Source organism: Bison bison, unplaced genomic scaffold (assembly GCF_000754665.1).
Source record: "Bison bison bison isolate TAMUID 2011002044 unplaced genomic scaffold, Bison_UMD1.0 scf7180017864307, whole genome shotgun sequence".
In the NCBI taxonomy this organism is placed as follows: Eukaryota; Metazoa; Chordata; class Mammalia; order Artiodactyla; family Bovidae; genus Bison; species Bison bison.
In genome coordinates, this window is record NW_011494879.1 from 11,347,810 (window position 1) to 11,372,377 (window position 24,568).

Sequence of the window (24,568 nt, forward strand, 5' to 3'; positions counted from 1 at the left end):
GGCTGTAGCATCCTGAACAGTCAGACACTTCTTTTTTACTCAAAGACCTCTTTGCCTATGCTGAAACACCTTCAGGTTGGGTTGCCTTAATTAACTTTCTTAAGTAAGTAACTAAGTGTTAGTCATTCAGTTGTGCCCGACTCTTTGCGACCCCATGGACTGCTACCCACCAGGCTCCTCTGTCCATGAGATTTTCCAGGCAAGGATACTGGAGTGGGTTGCCATTTCTTATGTCCTATTTAATATGTATTTGGAATACAAGGATAAATAATTTAGGGTCCCTTTCCTCAAAAAACTCAGAACCTAGTAAGGAAGATTCTAGTCAGGGAAATCAGCAAGTCCAATCATGTCAAAAGAAATAAAAATTCCAGTCTTGGCAGATGATTTTAATTCTTTCTGAATCCTTAAATTTCTAACATGGATGAGGGCTTTATATCAGGTAAGTTTCTGCTTCAATAGTTAGAATGTCTCTGAAATTCCAGCAACCACTTGTTGATGGGGAGATCACAGTAATTAAAAGAATAGGTTCTGGAATGAGACAGCCTGGGTCCCCATCTTCAGTCTGACCTTTTTTTAGCTGTGTGCCCTTGGGAAACTTCTCCAACCTCTCTGTGCTTCACTTTCCTCATCTGTAAAATGGGGCTAATACTATCACCTACTCAGAGCCATTGCTGTGAAGAGTGATAAAGTATGCTAAGTGCTGAACCACTGCCTACACACAGTGACAGCCCATAAACAAGCACATTTCCCTAGCATGGAGATTAAGAGCATGAACTCTGGAACTCAGCTGCCTGGTTTAGAATCCCAGACCTGCCACTTACATCTCTGAGAACCTGGATCATTCACTTTACCTCTTTGGGCCTCAATTTTCTCCATTGTAAAAATGGGATTTATTAAGCAGTAGGGATCGTGTAGAGAGGTTAATCTATGTAATTCACTAACTGAGTCTAACTCCTGGTATGTACTATTATAACCATTTATACTTATGGCACCCCACTCCAGTAGTCTTGCCTGGAAAATCCCATGGACAGAGGAGCCTGGTAGGCTACAGTCCATGGGTTGCTAGGAGTCAGACACAAGTGGGCGACTTCACTTTCACTTTTCACTTTCATGCATTGAAGGAAAAGGCAACCCACTCCAGGATTCTTGCCTGGAGAATCCCAGGGACGGGGGAGCCTGGTGGGCTGCCGTCTCTGGGGTCACACAGAGTCGGACACGACTGAAGCGACTTAGCAGCAGTACCCTTACTAATTGTTGGTTTCCGCTCTTCAGTCTATATTTTCCAGATTGTCCTCCCACACAGAAGTCAGAGTAATCCCTGGAATGCATAAATTTGACCATGTCACTTCTCAAAAAGTCTTTCCATATCTTCCATCACTCTCTTAACCTTTCATTTTCTTGTTTGGCCTCCCCTCTCATTGGGTTCTCATCTTTTATCTCTCACCCCCGGGGAGGGGGGAGAACAAAAGCATGTGCTGCATTCATACAAAGCCCCTGCTGGTATTATGGTCTCTTACCTTTGCATGTGACGCTATTCCTATCTGAAACAATCTCGCCTTAGCCCTGGTCCTTCTGGAGGTCTCCCTCTAGTTTTCAAACCTCAGCTGCCTTTGCCAAGAGTAACTTTGGTGACTCCATCCAAACCAATTAGGCAAGATTAGGTTTCCCATGTCCTTCCTAACATGTAACTTTGCATTTATCTCTATCATAATAATTATAAAATTGAATCATATTTATGTCCCCTCACTAGACTGTTAATTCTCTGACTTTCATAACCATATCCTTGGCGATTAGCATATGGGGCTTATACTCAGTGTAAGTAACTCAGTAAGTGAGCAATGAGAAATAAGTGACTGAATTCTGGGTAAGAAATGAAGGATGTTTTCACTGAGAACCTCCTCCCTTTTATCCAAGGGTCAGTGATCTTCACTTATCACCACAAGAATTCTGAGATGCTAATTTGACAACCCTTTGAAAAAGTTGCATAGTACATGGAAAACTACAATTCCACAGGTATGGTCTAACTATCTTGAGGTTACAAGATGAGTTAATAACAGGTTAGTTTAAGTCAGCATACCATGCATGGCTGCTTCTCAAACAGCTCAACTCTGTCTAAGGCTAGAAGGAGACATTTATTAAAAACACTGGCAAAAGCTGTCAGAGTCAGACCTTTCATATCTGTAATTCCTACCATCTGTAACATCTTATGTTACATAAGATCCCCAATTACCAGTAGCAGTGTTAATCCATCATCTGTCCTAAATATTTTTAGATATTCTTTATATATTCTATTTATGAGTTTGAGTAAACTCCGGGAGTTGGTGATGGACAGGGAGGCCTGGCGTGCTGCGATTCATGGGGTCGCAGAGTCAGACATGACTGAGAGACTGAACTGAACCGATATATTCTATTTAGCTCCCCTTTCTGTTTTTATAAATGCATGTTCTTAACTTGCCACAGTTAATTTTATGCTGACTTTATCATACCACAGGACAATCCAAAACCCGCTGGGATGATTTTTCAGAAGTAGTATAGGATATAATAACAAGTTACATTGAAACTAAAGAAAAAATTCCAAATCTCTTAAGTAAAAAGAGACATTCAAGTTTTCTCTTCCAATCATAAAATATAATATAAAATATAATTTCTTATGGAGTTATTTCTATCTAGATAAGTTACTCTATAAAATCTGCTATTATTTGTAATAATAGGGGAAATACACTTCCAGTTAATTATTAATGCTGATGATTTAAGATTGTATCTATTCCATCTGTTCATAATCAGTATGAGAGAGTTATTTACTATTCAAGTTACATTTTGACATAAAGAAACTCTTAGCCAAATAAATTTGATTATTTACCATCTGATAAATAAGAAGGTTCTACTCCTCTGCACCTCTGACTTTTGTAATGGCAATATGATCATATATTCCTGAATAGAGCTGTCTGCCTTGTGAAGTATTAAGCTACTCCCTGATACAAATTTAGAAGCAAAGACTGGAAATTATACTCCAAGAGTCTTTAAAAAAAAGCAAAAAAAAAAAAAATCCTTACCATTGGCACACTTTACAAATGGAGATGATTTTATGTGCAACCTACAAGATGGGTTCCCGCACCAGATTGCTTAGGCCTAACCAAGATGTCAGCAGTGGCTGCAATGGGCAATTTGTAAGTACATGCTTGGTGGCCTGCTGGGGCTTGAACTCTCTCTCCACTTTTCTATTTCTTGATTTTCTCTGAAATGAAGAAAGGTTGCTCAGTTCATGCACAGATGCAGCCTCAGCATTCAGTCCTTTAGGGAGACAATATTTGGGAGTTTCTGTATAGTTCCCTAGAGAGTGTTCAGAAGGACTGGGCTCCACTTGTCCTCAGAAGTAAGTTTCTCAATGAAGCATCTGCTATTACATGCTCCTCCTGCCCCATCTCTTTCTGTCTGTCTCCCAGCTCCTGCTTCCCGGGGCCACCTCCTAAATAAACTACCTGTGCCCGAGTCTTAGCATTAGGATCTGCTTTTGGGGAGAATTCAGACTTAGATATTAGGCTACAAAGAAAACCTTGGTTAATTCCAAAATGATCAGTTCAGTTCAGTTTAGTCGCTCAGTCGTGTTCAACTCTTTGCGACCCCATAGACTGCAGCACACCAGGCCTCCCTGTCCATCACCAACTCCCAGAGCTTACTCAAACTCATGTCCATTGAGTCAGTGATGCCATCCAACCATTTCATCTTCTGTTGTCCGCTTCTTCTCCTGCCTTAAATCTTTCCCAGCATCAGGATCTTTTCAAATGTGTCAGCTCGTTGCATCAGATGGCCTAAGTATCAGAGGTTCAGCTTCAGCCTCAGTCCTTCCAATGAACACTCAGGACTAATCTCCTTTAGGATGGACTGGTTGGATCGCCTTGTAGTCCAAGGGACTCTCAAGAGTCTTCTCCAAAACCACAGTTCAAAAGCGTCAATTCTTCGGTACTCAGCTTTCTTTATAATCCAACTCTCACATTCATACGTGACTACTGGAAAAAAACATAGCCATGATAGCAATAGTATAAATCACACATTCTAATCATGATATGATAATACTAACATTAATGACAAAAACTAGAGTACAAAACTCAACAAAATCCTCAACTCTTAATATACTTAAAATCACTCCTAAATTATGCACAAATGGATGAAAACTTACACTCAGAGTATAAAGTAATCTAGTAAAAATGGTAATGAAGTGAAGCTAAAGGTATTATCATAGAAAAATGCATTTCCTGAACGAGTTTTTTCATGAACAGAGGGAAAAAACCACTAAATAGTCTATGAAAGACATTGTAAAAATAAGAAATGAAGAGGTTAAAAAGTAAAATAAGGAGCTTTAACTAAGAGAGTGGGAAATAATGAAGATAAAAATTGCTACCATAGATAATAAGTATCAGTTCAGTTCAGTTGCTCAGTAGTATCTGACTCTTTGTGACCCCATGGACCACAGCATGCCAGGCCTGCCTGTCCATCACTAACTCCCAGAGTTTACTCAAACTCCTGTCTATTGAGTCGGTGATGCCATCCAACCATCTCATCTTCTGTCATCCCCTTCTCCTCCTGCCTTCAGTCTTTCCCAGCATCAGGGTCTTTTCCAATGAGTCAGTTCTTCACATCAGGCACACAAAGTATTGGAGTTTCAGCTTCAGCATCAGTCCTCCAATGAATATTCTGGATTGATCTCCTTTAGGATGAACTAGTTGGATCTCCTTGCAGTCCAAGGGACTCTCAAGAGTCTTCTCCAAAACCACAGTTCAAAAGTATCAATTCTTCAGTGCTCAGCTTTCTTTGTAATCCAACTCTCACATCCGTACATGACCACTGGAAAAACCATAGCTTTGACTAGACAGACCTCTCTTGGCAAAGTAACGTCTCTGTTTTTTAATATGCTGTCTAGATTGGCCATAACTTTTCTTCCAAGGAGTAACCGTCTTTTAATTTCATGGTTGTAGTCACCATCTGCAGTGATTTTGGAGCCCCCCAAATAAAGTCTGTCACTGTTTCCATTGTTTCCCCATCTATTTCCCATGAAGTGATGGGACCAGATGCCATGATCTTAATTTTCTGAATGTTGAGTATTAAGTCAAACTTTTCACTCTCCTCTTTCACTTTCATCAAGAGGCTCTTTAGTTCTATGCTTTCTGCCCTAAGGGTGGTGTCATATGTATATATGAGGTTATTGATAGTTCTCCTGGCAATCTTGATTCCAGCTTGTGCTTGATCCAGCACAGTGTTTCTCATAATGTACTCTGCATATAAGTTAAATAAGCAGGGTGACAATATACAACCTTGATGTACTCCTTTCCCTATTTGGAACCAGTCTGTTGTTCCATGTCCAGTTCTAACTGTTGCCTCCTGACCTGCATAACAGATTCCTCAAGAGGCAGATCGGGTGGTCTGGTACTTTCATTCATTTAAGAATTTTCCACAGTTTGTTGTGATTCATAGAGTCAAAGGCTTTGGCACAGTCAATAAAGCAGAAATAGATGTTTTTCCTGAACTCTCTTGCTTTTTCAATGATATAATAAGTAATAATTATTAACTGGTTACTGCATGAAAGACCTTTTGTCATGTTTTTATAATTAACATAATTCCACAGATGATAAAATTGAGGCACAAATAAAGTTCTCCAAGATTATACATTTAGTAAGTCATGTAACCTGAATGAAAACCTAGTGTGTTTTTTGGACTTTGAGTGACCCTCCCTTTCATAAACCATGAACTGCTATCCAATAGCTACTTCTTAAAATGTACACTCATGTACCCATGTGTGTATATGTGTGTATATATGTATATACACACATATACACACACATAGGAACAGATAAATCATGTATTTGTCATATTTTATAATTTGTAAATTCAAAAATGTTTATTCTAAGGAAGTAGAAACAACCACAGGTAAAGAGAAAATAATAAAATAATAAATAATTTGTAGAAGGTCTTGCTAAATACTTTTTAAAGTAGATAAAATGTACCATTTTCTATGAAAATGCAAGTTACTAAAAACCAAATGAAATGTATAGACTACACTAACAAGCTTCACAAATACTGAAAATATTAAGACTTTACTGAAAATATCTGCCTAAAAATGTCAGTTGAGATGATTTTTTAAGTGACTAATTTCAGATCTTCAAAATAATACATATTTTTTAAATTATAGAGTTGATTGAAAAATTTTAAGTCTTTTGAAGAAATCTCAGATATGGGTTATTATTTTAGTGACTTATTTGACCAAGAGAAAAAAAATGAGACCTAAGCACAGGTGCTCACCATTAATCTCTCCAGTAGTACCTAAATCTGAAACTGGGGTAATGGAAATGGAACAGGGGACACGCAGGAAAGAGTAACTAACTCTGCTTGGGGAAAGCATGGAAAGGGTCAAAGAATAAGAGTCACTTAAGCAGTGTCTTAAATGCATGAATAGGATTTCACAAGAAAAAGTAGGGGAAATAGAATTTCAGGCAGAAGGAGCAGCATTATTATCAATGTTATAAGTATGGAAAAAATACATATGTCAGAAAATTATGAATGTTTTTTTATAGCATGGGGAAGTGAAGTGCATGTTTGATAGAAGATAAGTGAGATGGAAAAATTAAGCTCTTCAGTCAGTTCAGTTCAGTTCAGTCACTCAGTTGTGTCCGACTCTTTGCGATCCCATGAATCGCAGCACACCAGGCCTCCCTGTCCATCACCAACTCCCGGAGATCACTCAGACTCACGTCCATTGAGTCAGTGATGCCATCCAGCCATCTCATCCTCTGTCGTCCCCTTCTCCTCCTGCCCCCAATCCCTCCCAGCATCAGAGTCTTTGCCAATGAGTCAACTCTTTGCAGGAGGTGGCCAAAGTATTGGAGTTTCAGCTTTAGCATCAGTCCTTCCAAAGAACACCCAGGGCAGATCTCCTTTAGAATGGACTGGTTGGATCTCCTTGCAGTCCAATTGACTCTCAAGAGTCTTCTCCAAAACCACAGTTCAAAAGCATCAATTTCTCGGCACTCAGCTTTCTTCAGTCCAACTCTCACATCCATCTTGGGTTTGCTTAAACCGTGTTTCTTCAGAATGCTAATGTCCATGAGAAATCATAGATGTCTGTGGCATATGAGTTCTATAGACAAATACACTTGAGAATTGCTACATATCATGTGCTTTACCCTCCTGTGGAGATCTACAATGAACAAAAAATTCTAGTAGTAAAAAGAATAAGTAGATAAAATAATTTGCTTAAACTTATTCCACAGTACTTGAAAATTGATTTTCTTTTCATGGAATACCAATTAGCATCTGCAAGAAGATATTTCAAGGAACATGATAAAGGCAATAATATGGCACAGACATTGTCAAATGTATGTCACAGAAATATGAATGTTAGCTGTATGTAAAATGAATTGAAGAAAGGAAAAAGTAAAGACTTCTTGATCTTCTAAAGAAGAGATGGTATAAACAAAGCTAAATGAAGTGAAGAGAATTTGACAGGTCTTTCCTTTAAAAAGGGTACTTGTTAGGTTTTAATTATCAGCTGGAGGAGTAGAGACAAAGAAGAAGAAAGATTTATTAGTATGAGTCTGATCTGAATCTAAAAGTATTATGAATATGAAAATGCAAGATGATATATGGGCCTTTCCAAAACTATTTCTTATGTAATATTCAGAATTCCCTATCATGGAAAAACTATTTTCCAGCTGCCAAAAAAACTTTAATTTTATGAAGGACATATTGTCTTTGATAAGCAGAGTTCAAGAAATAAAGTTGAACCAACGAATAGGGCTTATAGATTCCAGGATACATGGCTGTGGACAGCCTGGGCACCAAGCATCAGTTGCTATCCAAGGTGCTGAACCGATCTGTCTCACTACTGAAAACTGCTTCTCTTGTCTTTCTGCCTCTGCCTCAAGCTCAACTCTCTGATGGAGTAACAGCCTAGCACCAGACTGAGCAAGACTTAATCTGACTAATATGCCTGCCTTTGTCAGAACTAGATGACTCTGACTTTTGATCAAGACAACAGCTTGATTTCTCAGCTGGACTCCTGGCATATCTGCTGCAAGCTGCAGGCCCTGTGTTCACATAGGTTAAAGATACCCTTACAAGTAGGAAAAATTTCCTCCAGGAATAAAGCTGACCAGCCAGAGAATCAGGTAATTTGTGGCTGTGGATGGCTGTGAGATGTAGAAATTAATTCTCAAGTTCTCATTTCAGCACCCTCAGCCTTCAGGACCCTGGAGTTTTCCTTCTGCAGACATCTACTGGCTATTGAACTAAGTTGAGCTTCACACTCATTAGGACACATTTTTCTGCCCCCAGGAACTTAAATGTCTAATGGACAAATAAAACAAATAATTTATTTTTTAAATTGACTTATTTATTACAAGTGGAGGATAATTTCTTTACAATATGGTGGTGGTTTTTGCCATATATTGACATGAATCACCCATGGGTACACATGTGTCCCCAACCTGAGCCCCCTCCCACCTCTTTCCCCTCCCCATCCCTCTGGGTTTTCCCAGAGCACTGGCTTTCAGTGCCCTGTTTCATGTATCAAACTTGCACTGGTCATCTATTTTACATATGGTAATATACATGTTTCAATACTATTCTCTCAAATCATCCCACCCTCCCCTTCTCCTACATAGTCCAAAAGTCTGTTCTTTACATCTGTGTCTCTTTTGCTGTCTTGCATATAGGATCATTGTTACCATCTTTCAAAATTCCATATATATGTGTTAATATACTGTATTAATGTTTCTCTTTCTGACTTACTTCACTTTGTATAATAGGCTCCAGCCCACCTCATTAGAACTGACTCAAATGTGTTCTTTTTTTATAGCTGAGTAATATTCCACTGTGTATATGTACTACAACTTCCTTATCCATTTGTCTGCTGATGGACATCTTGGTTGCTTCCATGTCCTAGCTATTGTAAACAGTGTTGTAATGAACATCATTGGGGTACATCTGTCTCTTTCAATTCCGGTTTCCTCAGTGTGTGTGTCCAGCCGTGGCATTGCTGGGTCATATGGCAGTTCCATTTCCAGATTTTAAGGCACCTCCCCACTGTGCTCCATAGTGGCTGCACCAGTTTGCATTGCCACTGGCAGTGTAAGAGGGTTTCCTTTTCTCCACACCCTCTCCAGCATTTATTGTCTGTAGACTTTTTGATGGTGGCCATTCTGATGGGCATGAGATGATACCTCATTGTGGTTTTGACTTGCATTTCTCTAATAATGAGTGATGCTGAGCATCTTTTCATGTGTTTATTAGCCAACTGTGTGTTTTCTTTGGAGAAATGTCTGTTTAGTTCTTTGACCCACTTTTTGGGTTGTTTGTTTTTCTGGTATGGAGCTGTGTGAGCCGCTTGTATATTTTGTCAGTTGTTTTTGTTTGCTATTATTTTCCCATTCTGAAAGCTGCCTTTTCACCTTGCTTATAGTTTCCTTCATTGTACAAAAGCTTTTAAGTTTAATTAGGTCATATTTGTTTACTTTTGTTTTTATTTCCATTACTTTGGTGGGTGGATCATAGAGGATCTTGCTGTGATTTATGTCTGAGAGTGTTCTGCCTATGTTTTCCTGTAAGAGTTTTATAGTTTCTGGTCTTACCTTTAGATCTTTAATCCATTTTGAGTTTATTTTTGTGTAAGGTGTTAGAAAGTGTTCTAGCAAACACATAGTTTAAACTGCTGTGCAGTGGCCTATGCTAGCTGCTAAGTCGCTTCAGTCGTGTCCGACTCTGTGTGACCCCATAAACAGCAGCCCACCAGGCTCCCCCATCCCTGGGATTCTCCAGGCAGAACACTGGAGTGGGCTGCCATTTCTTTCTCCAATGCATGAAAGTGAAAAGTGAAAGGGAAGTCGCTCAGTCATGTCCGACTCTTCGCAAGTGGCCTATATTTAGCACCAGATACATTAAATCCATTAAGAACCAAAAAAGAGAGGTTTAGCATCCTTCCCACTCATATTCACATGTAGCACCACAACCTTCATAACTTCTTCCCATAGTGATTACTTTATTTCTGTCACATAAAAGGAATTAAAAAATCCTTTTAAATCTATTTAAATTTGGAAGGAAAGAATTTTATGGCCTCCTCCAAGTGCTTTTGATAATTTCTAGAGATAAGCTTCTTCAAAGTGTAAGAAGCCTTTTAGAACTACCAGTTCTCAAATCACAATATTGAAGACTTTAGCTCTTGGATGGCTTAGGGATGTTAATAAAATATAGCTCATGACTTGAGAAAAAGCCTGTTGTGGGGCAAACAAGGACAATTTAAAACTGAAGGCAGAGAGAAAGAGAAGTCTGGAAATGTGCAATTTGATAGTGAAAACTGGAACATTTTATACAGAAAAGACTATCTTGAAGATAGTCTTACAAGAACTTTCAGCCAAAAAGACACTCTAAACGAAATTCTGGGACATCAGGCAAGGGATGAGCTAGAGTGGTAAAAATACAGCCCTAGGAACTTGATGAGACCTAGGAAGAAAAATTCCCTTCTTTGGAATTTGACCTTTGAGCTGGAGCAGACAGAATGGCCAAGACCTTTCTATTTACTAAGTGGTACATGTAGGTGTACTTAGTCAGGGTGGAGGTAACCCGCAGTGACCAGGATTTTGGTATTGGATATATTAATGTACTTAATTAATATAAATAGTTTAAATAAATCAATGAACACTATACAGTATTATTTAATTGGTCATTTACATTGTGACGACTAATTACCCTTACATACCTTTCAAATAGCAAACATCTAGAAGTTCTGTCTGCTTACTGATAACTGAGCAGCACCACCACTTTGCCAACAAAGTGCTGGCATCTAGTCAAAGCTATGGTCTTTCTAGTAGTTGTGTATGGATGTTGGAGTTGGACCATAAAGAAAGCTGAGCACTGAAGCATTGATGCTTTTAAACTGTGGTGTTGGAGAAGACTCTTGAGAGTCCTTGGACTGCAAGGAGATCAAACCAGTCAATCCTAAGGGCAATCAACCCTGAATATTCACTGGAAGGACTGATGCTGAAGCTGAAACTCCAATAATTTAGCCACCTGATGCAAAGAGCCAACTCACTGGAAAAGACCCTGATGCTGGGAAAGATTGAAGGTAGGAGGAGAAGGAGATGATAGAAGATGAGATGGTTGGATGGCATCACTGACTCAATGGGCATAAATTTGAGCAAACTCTAAGAGATAGTGAAGGACAGGGAAGCCTGGAATACTGCAGTCCATGGGGCTGCAGAGTTGGACACGACTCAGCGACTGAACAACTGATAACTGGTAACTCAAAGTACAAAATCAGGTATAGACTACTGATTGCAAATATTCACTGCTGCTGCTGCTGCTAAGTCACTTCAGTCGTGTCCGACTCTGTGCGACCCCACAGACGGCAGCCCACCAGGCTTCCCCCGTCCCTGGGATTCTACAGGCAAGAACACTGGAGCGGGTTGCCATTTCCTTCTCCAATGCATGAAAAGTGAAAGTGAAGTCACTCAGTCATGTCTGACTCTAGCGACCCCATGGACTGCAGCCCACCAGGCTCCTCCTTCCATGGGATTTTCTAGGCAAAAGTACTGGAGTGGGGTGCCATTGCCTTCTCCGAAATATTCACTAGGTTTTAGGAAAATATCAGCTGAGCTCTCCTTTACCATCCTTCCAGGAGAACTCTGATTAACAACCAAATTTCTGGCTGGTATGAAGCATGTGCAATTCCTTACCAGTTGTGTTCCTTTTGACAATCACACATATGCTTACTCATTTTTTTTTCATGTCTTTTGACTCTCAGCATTTATTTAATTAGGGTCTCTCTCTCCCTTTCTTCTCTCACTAAGGCCCCTTTCTTTTTGCTTCTTTCCAGCTTTTGTCCATTATAATTTGTCTGTGTGTCAATTTATAGAAAAATTATTCTTATTCATTTCCCTTTGTGTTTTGCATATAGACTCATGGAAAGTCTCTCTTGGGGACTCTGACCCATTGAAAACACATACAATTAGGTCTTAGGTGATCAGCTTAAGAGGTTCAGGGATTAAAAGTAGTGCTCTAGAAAAGTTTCAGTGTTTAATCATTAGGAGAGTTGCTTTAGAGTTTAAATTGCCTGAAAAATATGCTTTTATGGAATAGGTTATTGTTAGTTTGCCAACCCAAGAAAGTACTACTACACTGAAGAGAAAAAATACAAGAGCAAATAAATGCTCTTTTACTTCTTAGCGTCCTTGAATAAGTAGGTCTCATGCATCTCTAGATACGTCATGCATCTCTGTAGTTTATGTCTTTTTAAATAATGGGAGTCTTTGTTGAAGTGCATAAATACATCTGGTACCAAGAGGAGTTCATTTTGGATGTTTCAGACTTTGGGTATATGAAGAAATGGAGGCTTAGAGAGGCGAAGGCAATTGGTGTGATTTCCTGATCCCCAGAGCAGACATTTAGCAAATATTTATGTGCAGCAAGCATCTAGAGCTTCCCTGGTGTCTCATATGGTAAAGAATCTACCTGCAATGCAGGACACCTGGGTTTGCCCCTGGAGAAGGGAATGCTACCCACTCCAGTATTCTTGCCTGGAGAATTCCATGGACAGAGGAGCCTGGTGGTCTATAGTCCATGGGTTGCGAAGAGTCAGCCACAACTGAGCGACTAACACTTAGCACAGCAAGTATTCATGACTGTGTGCTTATTACCCACTCAACCTTGAACATCATATAAAAGAAGTGTATTTTTAAATATATGTACCAAACTTTAATTTTCATTTCACACTCAAAACTTCTGTACAAAAAGAGGCAAAGCAGGCAAAAAAATTACAATGACTTCAGCAAACAACATATGACAATTTTTAAACAGCTTTGTGTATGCAACAGCCTTTATAGATGTAGTGGGAAAATTGGGTTCCAAAGTTTTTGTTTCTTTAAGACAAAATTCCAATGTTTATTATTAACATCTACAAAAATTTGTAGCTGTCTGGGATACAAGATTGAATGAAAAGTCTCTGATGTCTACTGCACAGTTAGATCCCAAGACTGAGTAAGCTTCATTTTTCTTTTGAAGAAGCATGAAATTATTGTTACTTAAATGTGATAATGTATTAAAAACCTCAGTTTACCATTAATATCTTGATACAATGGTGGTGACTAGGAGCAAACACCAATGAAGCATGATATTAACTAATAGTTAAAGGATAGTATCCAGGAGTTTCTTTCTGGTTCTAATTAAAACTCCAGCTCCAATGGGTCACCACAATTTAAAACATGGTCACTTTCTTTTTAAACTAATGTCTAGTGGCACATAAAACGTTTCCGAGAACAAAATTATAATGCCAAAGTAGCAGTGCATCTAAGAAATGTCATTTTCACCTTGTCACTTGCCCAAAAATAAATATCTGAATAATGGGGTACACTTTTATTTGAAAATTATGAGACCTCAAATATGAAATATAGCTAACATTGACATGGATACCGTGGCTAGCACTTTCCCCTGAACAGCTCATGGGTCCTGGACACACGTGCATGCAGCATACAAAAATGTGATTGTTCAAGGACACCTGAAGGACAGCCTGTTAAAAGAATCTGTCTCCCACTATAGCTCTGGAGTGGACCCACGGCCCACCACCTGTTAGTGATCACAGACATTCAGTTAACCTGTCCTGCTGCTAACCGGAGGCAATAGTTCAGGCCCTGGGCTTTTGAGAATCCATGTTCTGGTGAATCTTGGCTTTGAAACAAGGTGGCCTGGCTAAATGGGGGCAGGCCAGCAACTCCTCACCCCATATGTTTGGTCCCACTTGTGAGAAAGTTGAATTAAAAATTATAAATGTGCTCAACCATTTACTCTGCAAGTCCTTTCTCTGATATGGGAGGAAAATAGACCCTATGACAATAAATATTGAGTACTTCTACATTTCTAGTCTTGACAGTTGTTGCCCAAAGACAACATGTGGCTTCCAAGTAAAAGAAGCTGAGTATCTAATGAATTTGTTCACCCAGTGTTATCCCAACTTCTGGCTTCCTCTAGGGTTTTAGAATCCCTAGGTTTGGAAAGGTCTTTGAAAGCCATTTAGTGCATTTCTGTTATGATGACAGAACCCTCATCCAACCAGCTGTACTTGTTCAGCTTGAAAAGCTCCAAGGAAAAGGGCTTTTCCTCTCTTTGTTGACTGACTGACATTTAGATATAGACCAGGGAATCCGTTCTGCCACTGAATGGATTTGTTAAAAATAAAACCTAAATATGTCTCTCCTATTCTTAGAGGACTCAAGGGACTGCCACCTGGCTACCAAAATCCAGAAAGTAATGGTGTGACAGCTCATTCCTTGGGACAATGTCATCAAACCCTGATATACCAAACCCAACTTCTGGCATTATCATTCCCTGGGTAACTCTCTGCTTCCATCAGAAATAGGCAAGCAATTATACAGGCCAGGTTGAATATTTAAAAGTGTCCAATATCACCCTATAGTATGTATGCATAGGCCACGTGGTGAAAAGAAAAGGACATGGAATCAGCAATGAGGCATCCTGGGTTCTAGTAGTACAGAGGGGTGATGCTGTTTGACTTCATCCTCACTGGAGACCAGAATAAATAGAAGATTTCCAAGATTCCACTCTAACCTCTGATCTGCAGACAGATAACCCTTGTCATATCGCTAATCATCAAGGCAAGGTGGGGTGATGCTTACTGGATTCTATTTACAAAGGAAGGATGAGAGAGTCAGTCTTCTTATTGGCTCATGGTCTTATAGGAGTATTGGAGGTTATCTATTTTATTTGCCCATTTTATAGATGAGGAAAGTGAGACACAGAGAATTTAAGTGAATTTTCCAAGTTCACTCTGAATCAACAAGTCTACCATTTAATCCCAGTACTCAGGCCCGAGTTTATACATTGTAACAAGCTGGCAGTTAGGTCCTGGAGGAGCTGTCTTTTAAATATCAGGTAATCAGAAAATAAAAATCTCCTCTCTAAATTCCCCAAGCTTTCTGATAACTAGTTAAGTTCTAGCTAGATCTTTGCTGCCACATGAATGGTCCCCAGAGGCCATGGCTCCTATTAGGAGGAGTTGTGTGCCCAGCACTCCACAGACAACTGGAACATTAGCAACCTCACCCACAATTTTAACCAGAGCTCCACTTTCCTGGTCCTGGAGACAGAGGGTTGAAGCAGAGAGATGACTGCCACTGTTGCTTGGATGCCCTTCTTCCCCACCTGTCCCCACTTCCACGACAGTCACCAGCCCAGCCACAAGAGTGCATCTTTCTATTCTCCTTTCTCCTCCACAAACTGATGCAAACATGCTTATTTTTTCCTCTTGAAAAATGGAAAGGGAATGTTACAGGGTATAAATCAAAATAGGAAGAGAGAATGCTGAGAAATAAAATAGGTGCAAACAGAAAAGTTAATGGGTGCTGTGCCTTCTGAGGAAAGAGAGGGGGTGTGCTGAATTCCAGACACTGGGGTTTATATCTCCACTGGCATTTTTCTTTTCTGGGGTTCCCCCTGTCTCTCTGTCAGGATAACAGTTGTGTTTCTTGTAGCTGGGCTGACCCAGGAAATCAAACTCTTTGTGTTTCTCAAACTATACTTCCCAGAGAGATCAATTTAATCTAGAATTAAAACATGACCACAAACTGTTGGGAAGTTCTGATTGTTACAGGCGTAAGGAACTCCAGTAGCAAAGATCAATGTCTCCAAATTCTGCCTTTTGGAGAAGGGGTTTTTGTTTTAGACATCGAAGGTAAGGCTCTCCAGTCAATTTATGATCTCTGGGTTGAGTCAGTCAGGATACAAATGAAGGTCCATATATTTCAGTGACAAGAAGGAAACGGTTATGTAAATACACAAGTATTAACATCAATCTGTATTAAATTATGTAAACATATACATCTTCTGAGGTCAGTTCAAAGATCCTCTTCATTGAGCAAGGCTTTACTGAAGCATCGCTCGAATCTGTTTGGAAGTCGATTCATCATTCAAGTGCTTTGTAGTGAACCTGGATGGAGAGAAAATGACGGCAGTCAGTGTGCAAACAGTGTGCAAACAGTGTGCTCTGAAAAAGCTTTGATCAGAGTTGTCAGCTCATCTTTGGCTTGAGAGGCACAGCTGATATTTAGAAATCAAACTTGGCATCCATTCTTTACACAAAGAGCCACACTTCAGTGTCCAACTTAGTCTCAGATTTAATATTCGATCCTTCCTTCCAAAGAAGTTTATATTTTGGTTATTAAACAAATAGATCTTCTACCTAATCAAATAATTACATGAAGGAGAAACAAGCAATCTCGTTTTCCAGGGAGACAGATTTCACGTGCTTGAGTGCAGGCTCTTGGCACACCTCCTGAGTCACCGATTGTAAAAGCTTGGTTTGCATATAGCAACACTGTTGTTGCTGTTTAGTTGCTAAGTCATGTGTGACTCTTTTGCCATGCTATGGACTATAGCTCACAGGCTCCTCTGTCCATGGGCTTCCCCAGGCAAGGATGCTGGAATGGGTTGCCATTTCCTCCACCAGGGATCGAACCCACATCTCCTGCACTGGCAGGAGGATTCTTTACTACCCAGTCACCGTAACAACATTATCCAACTCTCTAGTTACTGTTTTCTCCTTTTGTGAGAGTGCTTATCCTCATTACCACCGCAAGGGGGCACTAAGGCAGACCCATATAGGAAAGAAAAGTGGTGTAATGTGTATCTTCACATTTACTGGTCATGAAAAGGAAGGAAAGGAGAATTAACATGTAGTAAAATCTTGACTGTGTTCCAAGCACTGTGGAAGTTTTTATTTCACTCACACTCACACTAACTCTTTGCAGGACAGGTTATTACTTCCATTTTACAGATGAGCAAACTGAGATTTAGAGATGTTAAATGACCCATTCCAGATGACAAATACAACAATGCATGATTTATGAACAATTTGTGGTTTCTGATGTGGATCCAGGTCTGGCTGCCTCAAAAGTCTGTACCCTCTGACCATCACAGTGCCTAGAAGAGACACAAAATGCCAAGAACTCAGTGGAACTTGCAGTCTACCACAGTGCCCTGGTCTCCAAGCCTTGCTTAACAGAATGACATTGGACTTCCCTGATGGTCCAGTGGTTAACCTTTCAATGCAAGGGGCGTGGGTTCGATCCCTAGTCAGGGAGCCAAGATTCCCACACAACTCATGGCCAAAAAACCAAAACATAAAACAGAAGCAATATTGTCATGAATTTAACAAAGACTTAAAATGGTCTGCATCAAAAAAATCTTTAAAAAAAAAGTCAGAAGCCAAAAGTTTTCTTAGTGAGTGTGGAAAGTCTGCCTTCTATGAAATGGGCATCAATGGAAAAAAACCTTGGTTTACCCACAGAATTTGAAAGACTCTTAGGTTAATGCTACATCTGTTCTGAAGAATAGTGACTTAGCAGCTGCACCAAAAAGGATCAGCCTCAGTGTATAATTTATTCATGTCATGTGCATCCGAGTTTCTTCCTTTATTAGATGGGGATAATAGATCTTACCATTCTGACTTGTGATGATTAAATGAGAGCATGAAACATACATGTTGTACATCATAGAGTATCATTGCTTCATTTCACTTATTGAACATTCACTACATGAATGGTATTGAGAGGAACAGAGGGAAATCACCAATGACTAAGACAGCAGGGGCCATAAACTTTTCCAGATGGCAATCCAATTGGCCTGATTCAACAAACTATATAGATGTGTCACAGCTAAACAAATAAGAGTCCTGCCCTGCAGTGGATTAAGTGCATGTGTCCTTGGGAAGAGCAGGTGCTTTAGCATGGCTCAGGAGCAGTGAGGAGCTGTCAGGGGCATTGGCCAGATACAAGGGCATCCAGACAGGGGAGCAGGGTTCTCAGTATTGGCAACTCCACAGATGCCTCATGCAGGGACCTTCAGAACAAACCCACAAACCCAAAATGGATGCCTGAGCCCCTATCCCAGCGATTAAAATTAATCTGGTCTGGGTTGGACCCAAGCATCAGTGTTGGCAAAAGCTACCCACCTAATTCTCATATGCAGCCAGGTCTGGGGAGCAGGGGTGGAGGGGGAAGTGAGACCCAGGAGGCTTCTTCTCCTGACAAGTCCCCACCAACCACAAAGCAGTGTGGCCAGGATCTGGTCTTTGACCTGCAGGGTCACCCAGACCAGGGTTTAATCTTGGCTCAGCCATCTGCTGTGAGAACTTTTGCCAAGTGAGTTGACTTCTCTAAATTTCAGTTTCTTCCATCTGTGAAAAGGGGATGATAAAAATGGGGCTGACCTCAACAGGTGTTAACAGACGTAAGAGGTTAAGCTTGGTGTTTTTAGCCCTTGGACCCTAGCAGCATCTAAATTAGCAGTGGATCTGAAGGGTTGCTACCCCACAGGGCTGAAGCTCACCTGAGGGCATTCAGTAGCCCCTCCACACTGTCCGGGGCCTGTTCCTTCAAAACCTTTATGCAGCCTTTCATCTAGGAAGAGAAAGTACAAGATTTGGTTAATACCTTAGCAATTCTGCCCATCATAGTATCTGTCCATAACAATATCTGCCTGTAATAATACTACATTGTTTGTGTTCATAGAAAGCAAATATTGAAATGACCAATAAACCTTCCTCCTCCGTCGGGCCAGTGAGTTGCTTCTGTGGGTTTCTAGAAGCTTCTGTCAGTTTTCATATTATACCACAATTGAATATCTTCTGTGTCTGGCCTTTGGAGACAAAGACTTGAGACTGATTTTCTTGTCTTGGACACCAGAGCCAAGAGCAGAGCTTCTCTAGTCTGTGCTCAGGGGAGGCTGACCAAATGAACTGCAAACCTGATCATTTTACACCACCCTCTGCCCAGAATGCATTTCCTCCTTTAGTTGTTTGACTGGTAATCTCTTTAAAACTTTTTTAGGACTCAGCTGGAGCGCACCAACACCAGGAAGCCTCTTCTGATCTCATTACCTTCACCAGGTAGAAGTAACCACCACATATTTGTATCCCTAATAGTACACTGGCATTTCTCAGAGAACCTTAAGAGATCTTAGTGCTCAGGTTAATTTGTCTCCCTCCCCAGGCCAGGAGAGGGCCAGTAAAGGACAACAGTTAGGAATACGAAGCACATGGAGGCAGAATGCCTGGGTTTCATCCATCCTTCTTTATTTAGCATCTTCCTAAACCGGGTAAGTTTCTTAGCTTTTTGTGTCCTTGCAATATAATTTATTCACCATTTGGGAAATACATGAAAGCTAAGTCTACATCTTAATAGATCACATTATATTACTCATATAAGGGAATTTTTTTGGCAAAGGAAGAATCCTTCTGGAAAGAATACAGTCAGTCATTTTAAACTCACAGATATTCATGCACTGATTGGGTAAACAGTACTAAGGACCTCTCTTACAATGGTCACTTAGAAAATGTTTTTGTAGGTTGAAAGCTTTTCCCCAAAGACTTGATAAAGCTTGTTGGATTGATGGGGGCAGCCTGAAGCACAGGGCTTAGAGTCATTTGGGGGTATGCTTAGCCTCATCCAAAAAGAATGTCGTGGTCAATCAGAGATGCCTGTCACAGGTGCAGGATGGGGACAAGCACAGGATGAAGAGATTCAGTCCCTCTCCCAAGAGAGCTCAGAGCCCAGTGGGAGAAGAGAGACAAACAGCTCCTTGTCATCCTTTGATATGTGTTCTTGTAAAAAGTGCCCAGGGAGAAATGGGGACACAGATTAGAAAAGAGGCAGAAGTGTGGTGGATACTCTACGGGAATTTCTAGTTCGATCTCAGGCTGATAAAAGCCTGGGGTGTGACTAACAAGACACAGTCAGAGATGCATTCTGGACCATATTCAACGTGCGTTTAACAACATGTTCAGGACTTGAGGCCTTGACCTGTGGAAAATACCCTTGATAGGTGTTCAACGATCTAATAATGTGGTTACTACTGCAAGGGATCTGAGGAAGTAGAGCTGGAGATGGGAGGCCTGGTGGGAGCCCCTGAGAGTGAGGGCGTGAGTGACGGTGTGAGGGAGAGCATGAGTGAGCTTGTGAGAGCGGCAGTAGGCACAGAGCGTCAGGGCGAGATGAGAGGATGCGCTGAGGTCCAGGCCACAGGACTCGGTGTCTGAGGAGGTGTGAAGGTGAAGAGCGAAGAAGACTGTTCCTAGGTTCTGCGGAAAAACCCCAGGTTTGGCTTTGACCCTGAGTTGAAAGGAGGTGAAATACCTGAGACAGGAGCCCAAGAGGAGGAGCAGGTCTGTGTGAAAGTGAGAACCTTTGATTTGAGGCCGGCCACACCTCATGTGTCCAGAGGGGGTGGGGTCTGGGATTCTGGGTGAGGTGTGGGCTGGGGACCGGGCTTAAAGAGTGATACTGTATTGGATCGCTCCATGTAGTTTTAAGGAAATCAGTTGAAAATGCCACCTCATTCCAGCCTGCATCCCTCACACCCACGAACAGGATCTGTTCTCTAAATGATGACCAACCCTCTGGGCCGCCATGACTCTGCTGGGATGAATCCTCTGCTCGGAGTACTCTTCCTTCTCTCCGTCCACTTGGTAAGATTCCCCAGATCCACCTGAAACATCGCCCTCTTTCTCTGCCTCTCTACAGAAGGAATTTCTCCTTCATCTGGGTGTCTAGAGCTCAGTACTTCCATTTTGGGCTCCAGAACACGTTCTCTGTAAGGACAGGATCTAGTTCATTATCTGCTTCTTCATAGTTGATGCTGATACCCTGAGGGTTTATAAACCCCGTGCCTGTAACTGCTGACTTGGAAGCAGACTGGTATCTGGAAGGAGAGCCTTTATGTCATCAGAGAAAAATGACCCATTATATAGTATACATACTGTGCTCTGTAAACCTGAAACTTGCTTAGAGACATGGGTGAGCTTCAGTACAAGCAAGCCATTCTTAGTGAGACCAACTTGAACAAACAGACTTCATCAGGAATGGGGAGGGTTAGAACTAACATCATATAATGTTTACAGCCTCCACAGAAAGAGTCAGTGAATGACAAGCAAGGACGAGCTTTTTTTTAAAGTTAAGGCTACAAGACATAATGGTACTCAGTGTATTTTTAATTATTGACTCTCTGACAAGTTAACAAATGGCTGTGGTAAATGAGAATGTCCTATGAGTACTAGGTAATAAATTCAATCCATATTCAAATGATATTCATGGGTTATTAATAGAGCTATTTATGCTCAATCTATAGCATAAAAATGTTAAAGCCTCACGAAGAATACAGTAAAATATTTATTGGTATGGAAAAAACTCTGTAATATACTGTTATGCAAATTAAATGTTTTTAAATAACAATTATAGCAGGGTGCTAATCTGTTAAGTATTAATACATACACACAGACACCCAAACATCTATATAAAATGAAGGGACAAACATATGTGACATATTGATGACACATGATGTCCATGGTGAGGTTACCACAGATATGTTTAAAGTTCTGTATATTAATTTCATTTCCCCCAAATTTTTATATAAATATTTATTTTCTTGAGAAATAAAAATAAGTATATTAAAAATAAGGAAAACTCTATGGAGAACTATGGCTAGCTATGTATGCTAGGAAGCCAGAACCTCAACATGAGTAAACTGAATTGTATTATGAACTGAAAATTTTTCTTACACTCTTCAGACTCACAGCCCCTCTGGGCATCTGGACCTTCTGTCTGCACAGAACTAGAGCATCAAAGATGCTGCTGTCTATGCATGAATGAGCCTAGAGTGTGCATAGCCCTACTTAGCTGTTTCAGAATAAGTTAGTACCAAAAGGTGCTATTCTGTACTTAAAAGGTTTTAAATTAATACAGGGATACATTGCTGGGTGCTGCTGCAGGCAAACACTGGGCTGAGAGGAGTGTCTTTATCTCACAGTCAACAGGAAATCACTTGCACACCACCATCATTTGTTTTCCAGTCCTATTCATTCACTCAGCAAAAATGTTATGAGCACTATGCTCCATGGACCAAAGACACCGTTAGGCAATGGAGTGGGCATCAGGTGTACACATCCTGGTCTCCGCTCTTGTCCACAAACTCAGAATCTGTTTGTTGTTTAGTTGCCAAGTCGTGCCCAACTCTTTGTGACGCCATGGGCTACAGCCCACCAGGCTCCTCTGCCCATGGGATTTCCCAGGCAAGTATACTGGAATGGGTTGCCATTTCCTTCTCCAGGGGATCTTCCCTACCCAGGGGATCAACCTGTGTCTCCTGCACTGCAGGCAGATAGATACTTTATTGTGGAGCTACCAGGGAAGCACCAGAGTCTGTGAAGGAGTTAGAAAATCCAAAATGGCGGGCGCTCTGGGGCCGGAGGAGAAGCAAGGCTCTACTCCATGCAGGGTGCGGGAGACGTGCTCCACATGAGGGGACATGTGAGGAGTGTCTTAAAGGAATCCCCCTACCAGAGAAGAGGCCGGGCGCTCTGGGCAGGGCTCAAGCATAGTCCAAGGACAAGAAAAAGCATGAGAATCAGGTGGTGCTCTCTGCTGGGCAATGGGACAGGAAGTTGGAACGTTGTTTGGGATTTGACCATGGTGTCTTGTAATCCAGTTATCTCCTAATGCTTTTCACGCTGAGATACATATATACAAGTAAATACGTATATGGCACGTGGAAAAGCTGAAGGGCAGCTAGCAGCTAAGTGACTGCTCACCCCTCAGCCCCTCTACAAGCTGAGGGGATCAGCGTCTCCATTCTCTTTCTGTGTCTTTGAGGTTGGATGCATTTGTTGTATGCCCGTGAACAGGACTGGACTTTTTGCTACAAGGAGAGATGCCCTGATGGATTTGCAACAGGGAGAGCTCACTCATGGGCAGTTGGTGGGGGGTGGACGGAGGGGAGGGAGAGAGAGAAGCAAGGTCTGTTTGGCGACATTCACGAGCCCCTACTGGGAAATCACCTATCATAACTGTTCTTACATCGATCTTGGATGTCTTGCAGAAAGCTCCCACGGGATGCACATGGTCGTACAGGATGATGACCCCCACCATGACCCTCATGCAGAACATCAGCGTTTCTTCACTGGTAAACCTACTCCTGTATTCCCTGGAAGAGAGGAGAAATGACAGAGGTGTTACTTCCGTGACAGATCCATTTGTTTTTGGCTCCACAACTGGCTAGTTTAGCCTCCTCCAATCCTCTCTTGAGAACAATCCTAGACCTGCAAGAACCAGGTTAATAAGCTCTTAAAGAAACTGGCGATGATAATTCTCCTTGAATCTATCCAACCAGTGTGAAAACAAGGTAAATTGGAGGGCAGTAAATTCTCTTCTCTTCTGCCCTTAGCGAGCCAGCTCATCACATATAAAACCCCCCAACCCATCAATCATGAATATTTTATAGCAGGTCTCTCTGGCTGTCCTAGATTATAGAGAATAATGGCTTCATTATGGAGAAAACGAGTCAAGCTCATTTCTATAGAGCAGCTACTGCGTCGCCAGTCAGGGTGACTTCCTTTGTTAAGATACAGGCTGCAGATTGAATTAGATTGGCAAAGATACCTAAAAGAGATTACATACCATTCATTGGGTTGAGAGTATTTGTGGAGCTTGAATTCTGTTCCCTTACCTTGACAGGGGCATTGATGATTCAGATAATTCAGGCCAATTCTAGAGGCTTTCTTAACATCAGCTTCATTCTGACTTGGCTCCACAATGATGATGATTATTTCCATCTTGGAATAAATATTGACTTAAATATAAATGAAATATCTGGAAGGCATGCCTCTTACATTTGAACAGAGCATCACATTTTAGAAGGCACTCTTGATGCCTGTGGCACTCCCAAACTTTCTGCCTTGTAGATGGCATTATGGGGATCTCATCAGGTGAGGAAACCAAGGTCAGACCACTTGTCAGTGGGCACAGAAGGGGCTACAAAATAAATAGAATAAGGGGAAACCTGACACTGGAGTGAAGATTTCCTCATTACCATACTGCCTCACCTCAACAACTCAAGCATTTTTAAAATCTAGCAACTAATTTAAGTACAAAGAAACTGCCACATGCCTGAGAGAGAGATTTTCATTATCATTTTTATAATAGTCTTACCAGTTCTACTCTTGGTTTTAAATATTCTCTCAAATCTTTTCTCCAGCATACTAATATCGTCTCTCAAATCTTTTCTCCAATATACTTATAACAATACCCAGTCATTTAACTCAATCCACCATTTGATCTGCATACAACTTCTCCTGCATCTTTGATTCAAGTTTTGATTCTGCCATCTAACAAGCCATGCGATCTTTGGGAAGATGTCAGTTAACCAATTTCAGCCTTGTCTTCCTTAGCTTTAAGATGGGGATAACTACACCTATCGCCAGAGTTCTTTATGAAATTAATTCAGTTAATATATAAGGAAATGTTGACGTGCTAACCCAAACGTTAGAAGCGGTCATCACCACCATCATCACTGTTAGAGATACGTGAATTCTTGACATGGATACACCTCTGATTTAACTTACGGAGTTTCCAGCATGACTTTACAAACACTTGTCATTGTACTGAGGCAGTCTGTGGTGTTCTCTATTGGCAGGGTTTTGTTCTAAATGGGAGACACAAAACGTGTTAGCCTGTTAGCAGCTTTG

The 24,568-nt window shown here is 40.9% G+C and overlaps 1 protein-coding gene across 5 annotated transcripts in view; it reads right to left on the reverse strand.

The window, feature by feature from the left end:
* Positions 1-12,715: 12,715 nt before the first annotated feature.
* The window catches only part of FAM49A (family with sequence similarity 49, member A), a 103,381-nt gene continuing 91,528 nt past the window's right edge, over positions 12,716-24,568 (reverse strand). For 4 of the 5 annotated variants that reach the window (XM_010852094.1, XM_010852097.1, XM_010852096.1 and 1 more), the window contains exons 9-12: positions 24,446-24,525; positions 22,902-23,028; positions 18,382-18,452; positions 15,989-16,974 (exon numbers count right to left, since the gene is read on the reverse strand). In XM_010852094.1, coding sequence (XP_010850396.1) covers positions 16,896-16,974; positions 18,382-18,452; positions 22,902-23,028; positions 24,446-24,525 — 357 coding nt within the window. In that variant the 3' untranslated portion in view covers positions 15,989-16,895. The other variant, XM_010852099.1, reaches the window with a different exon arrangement.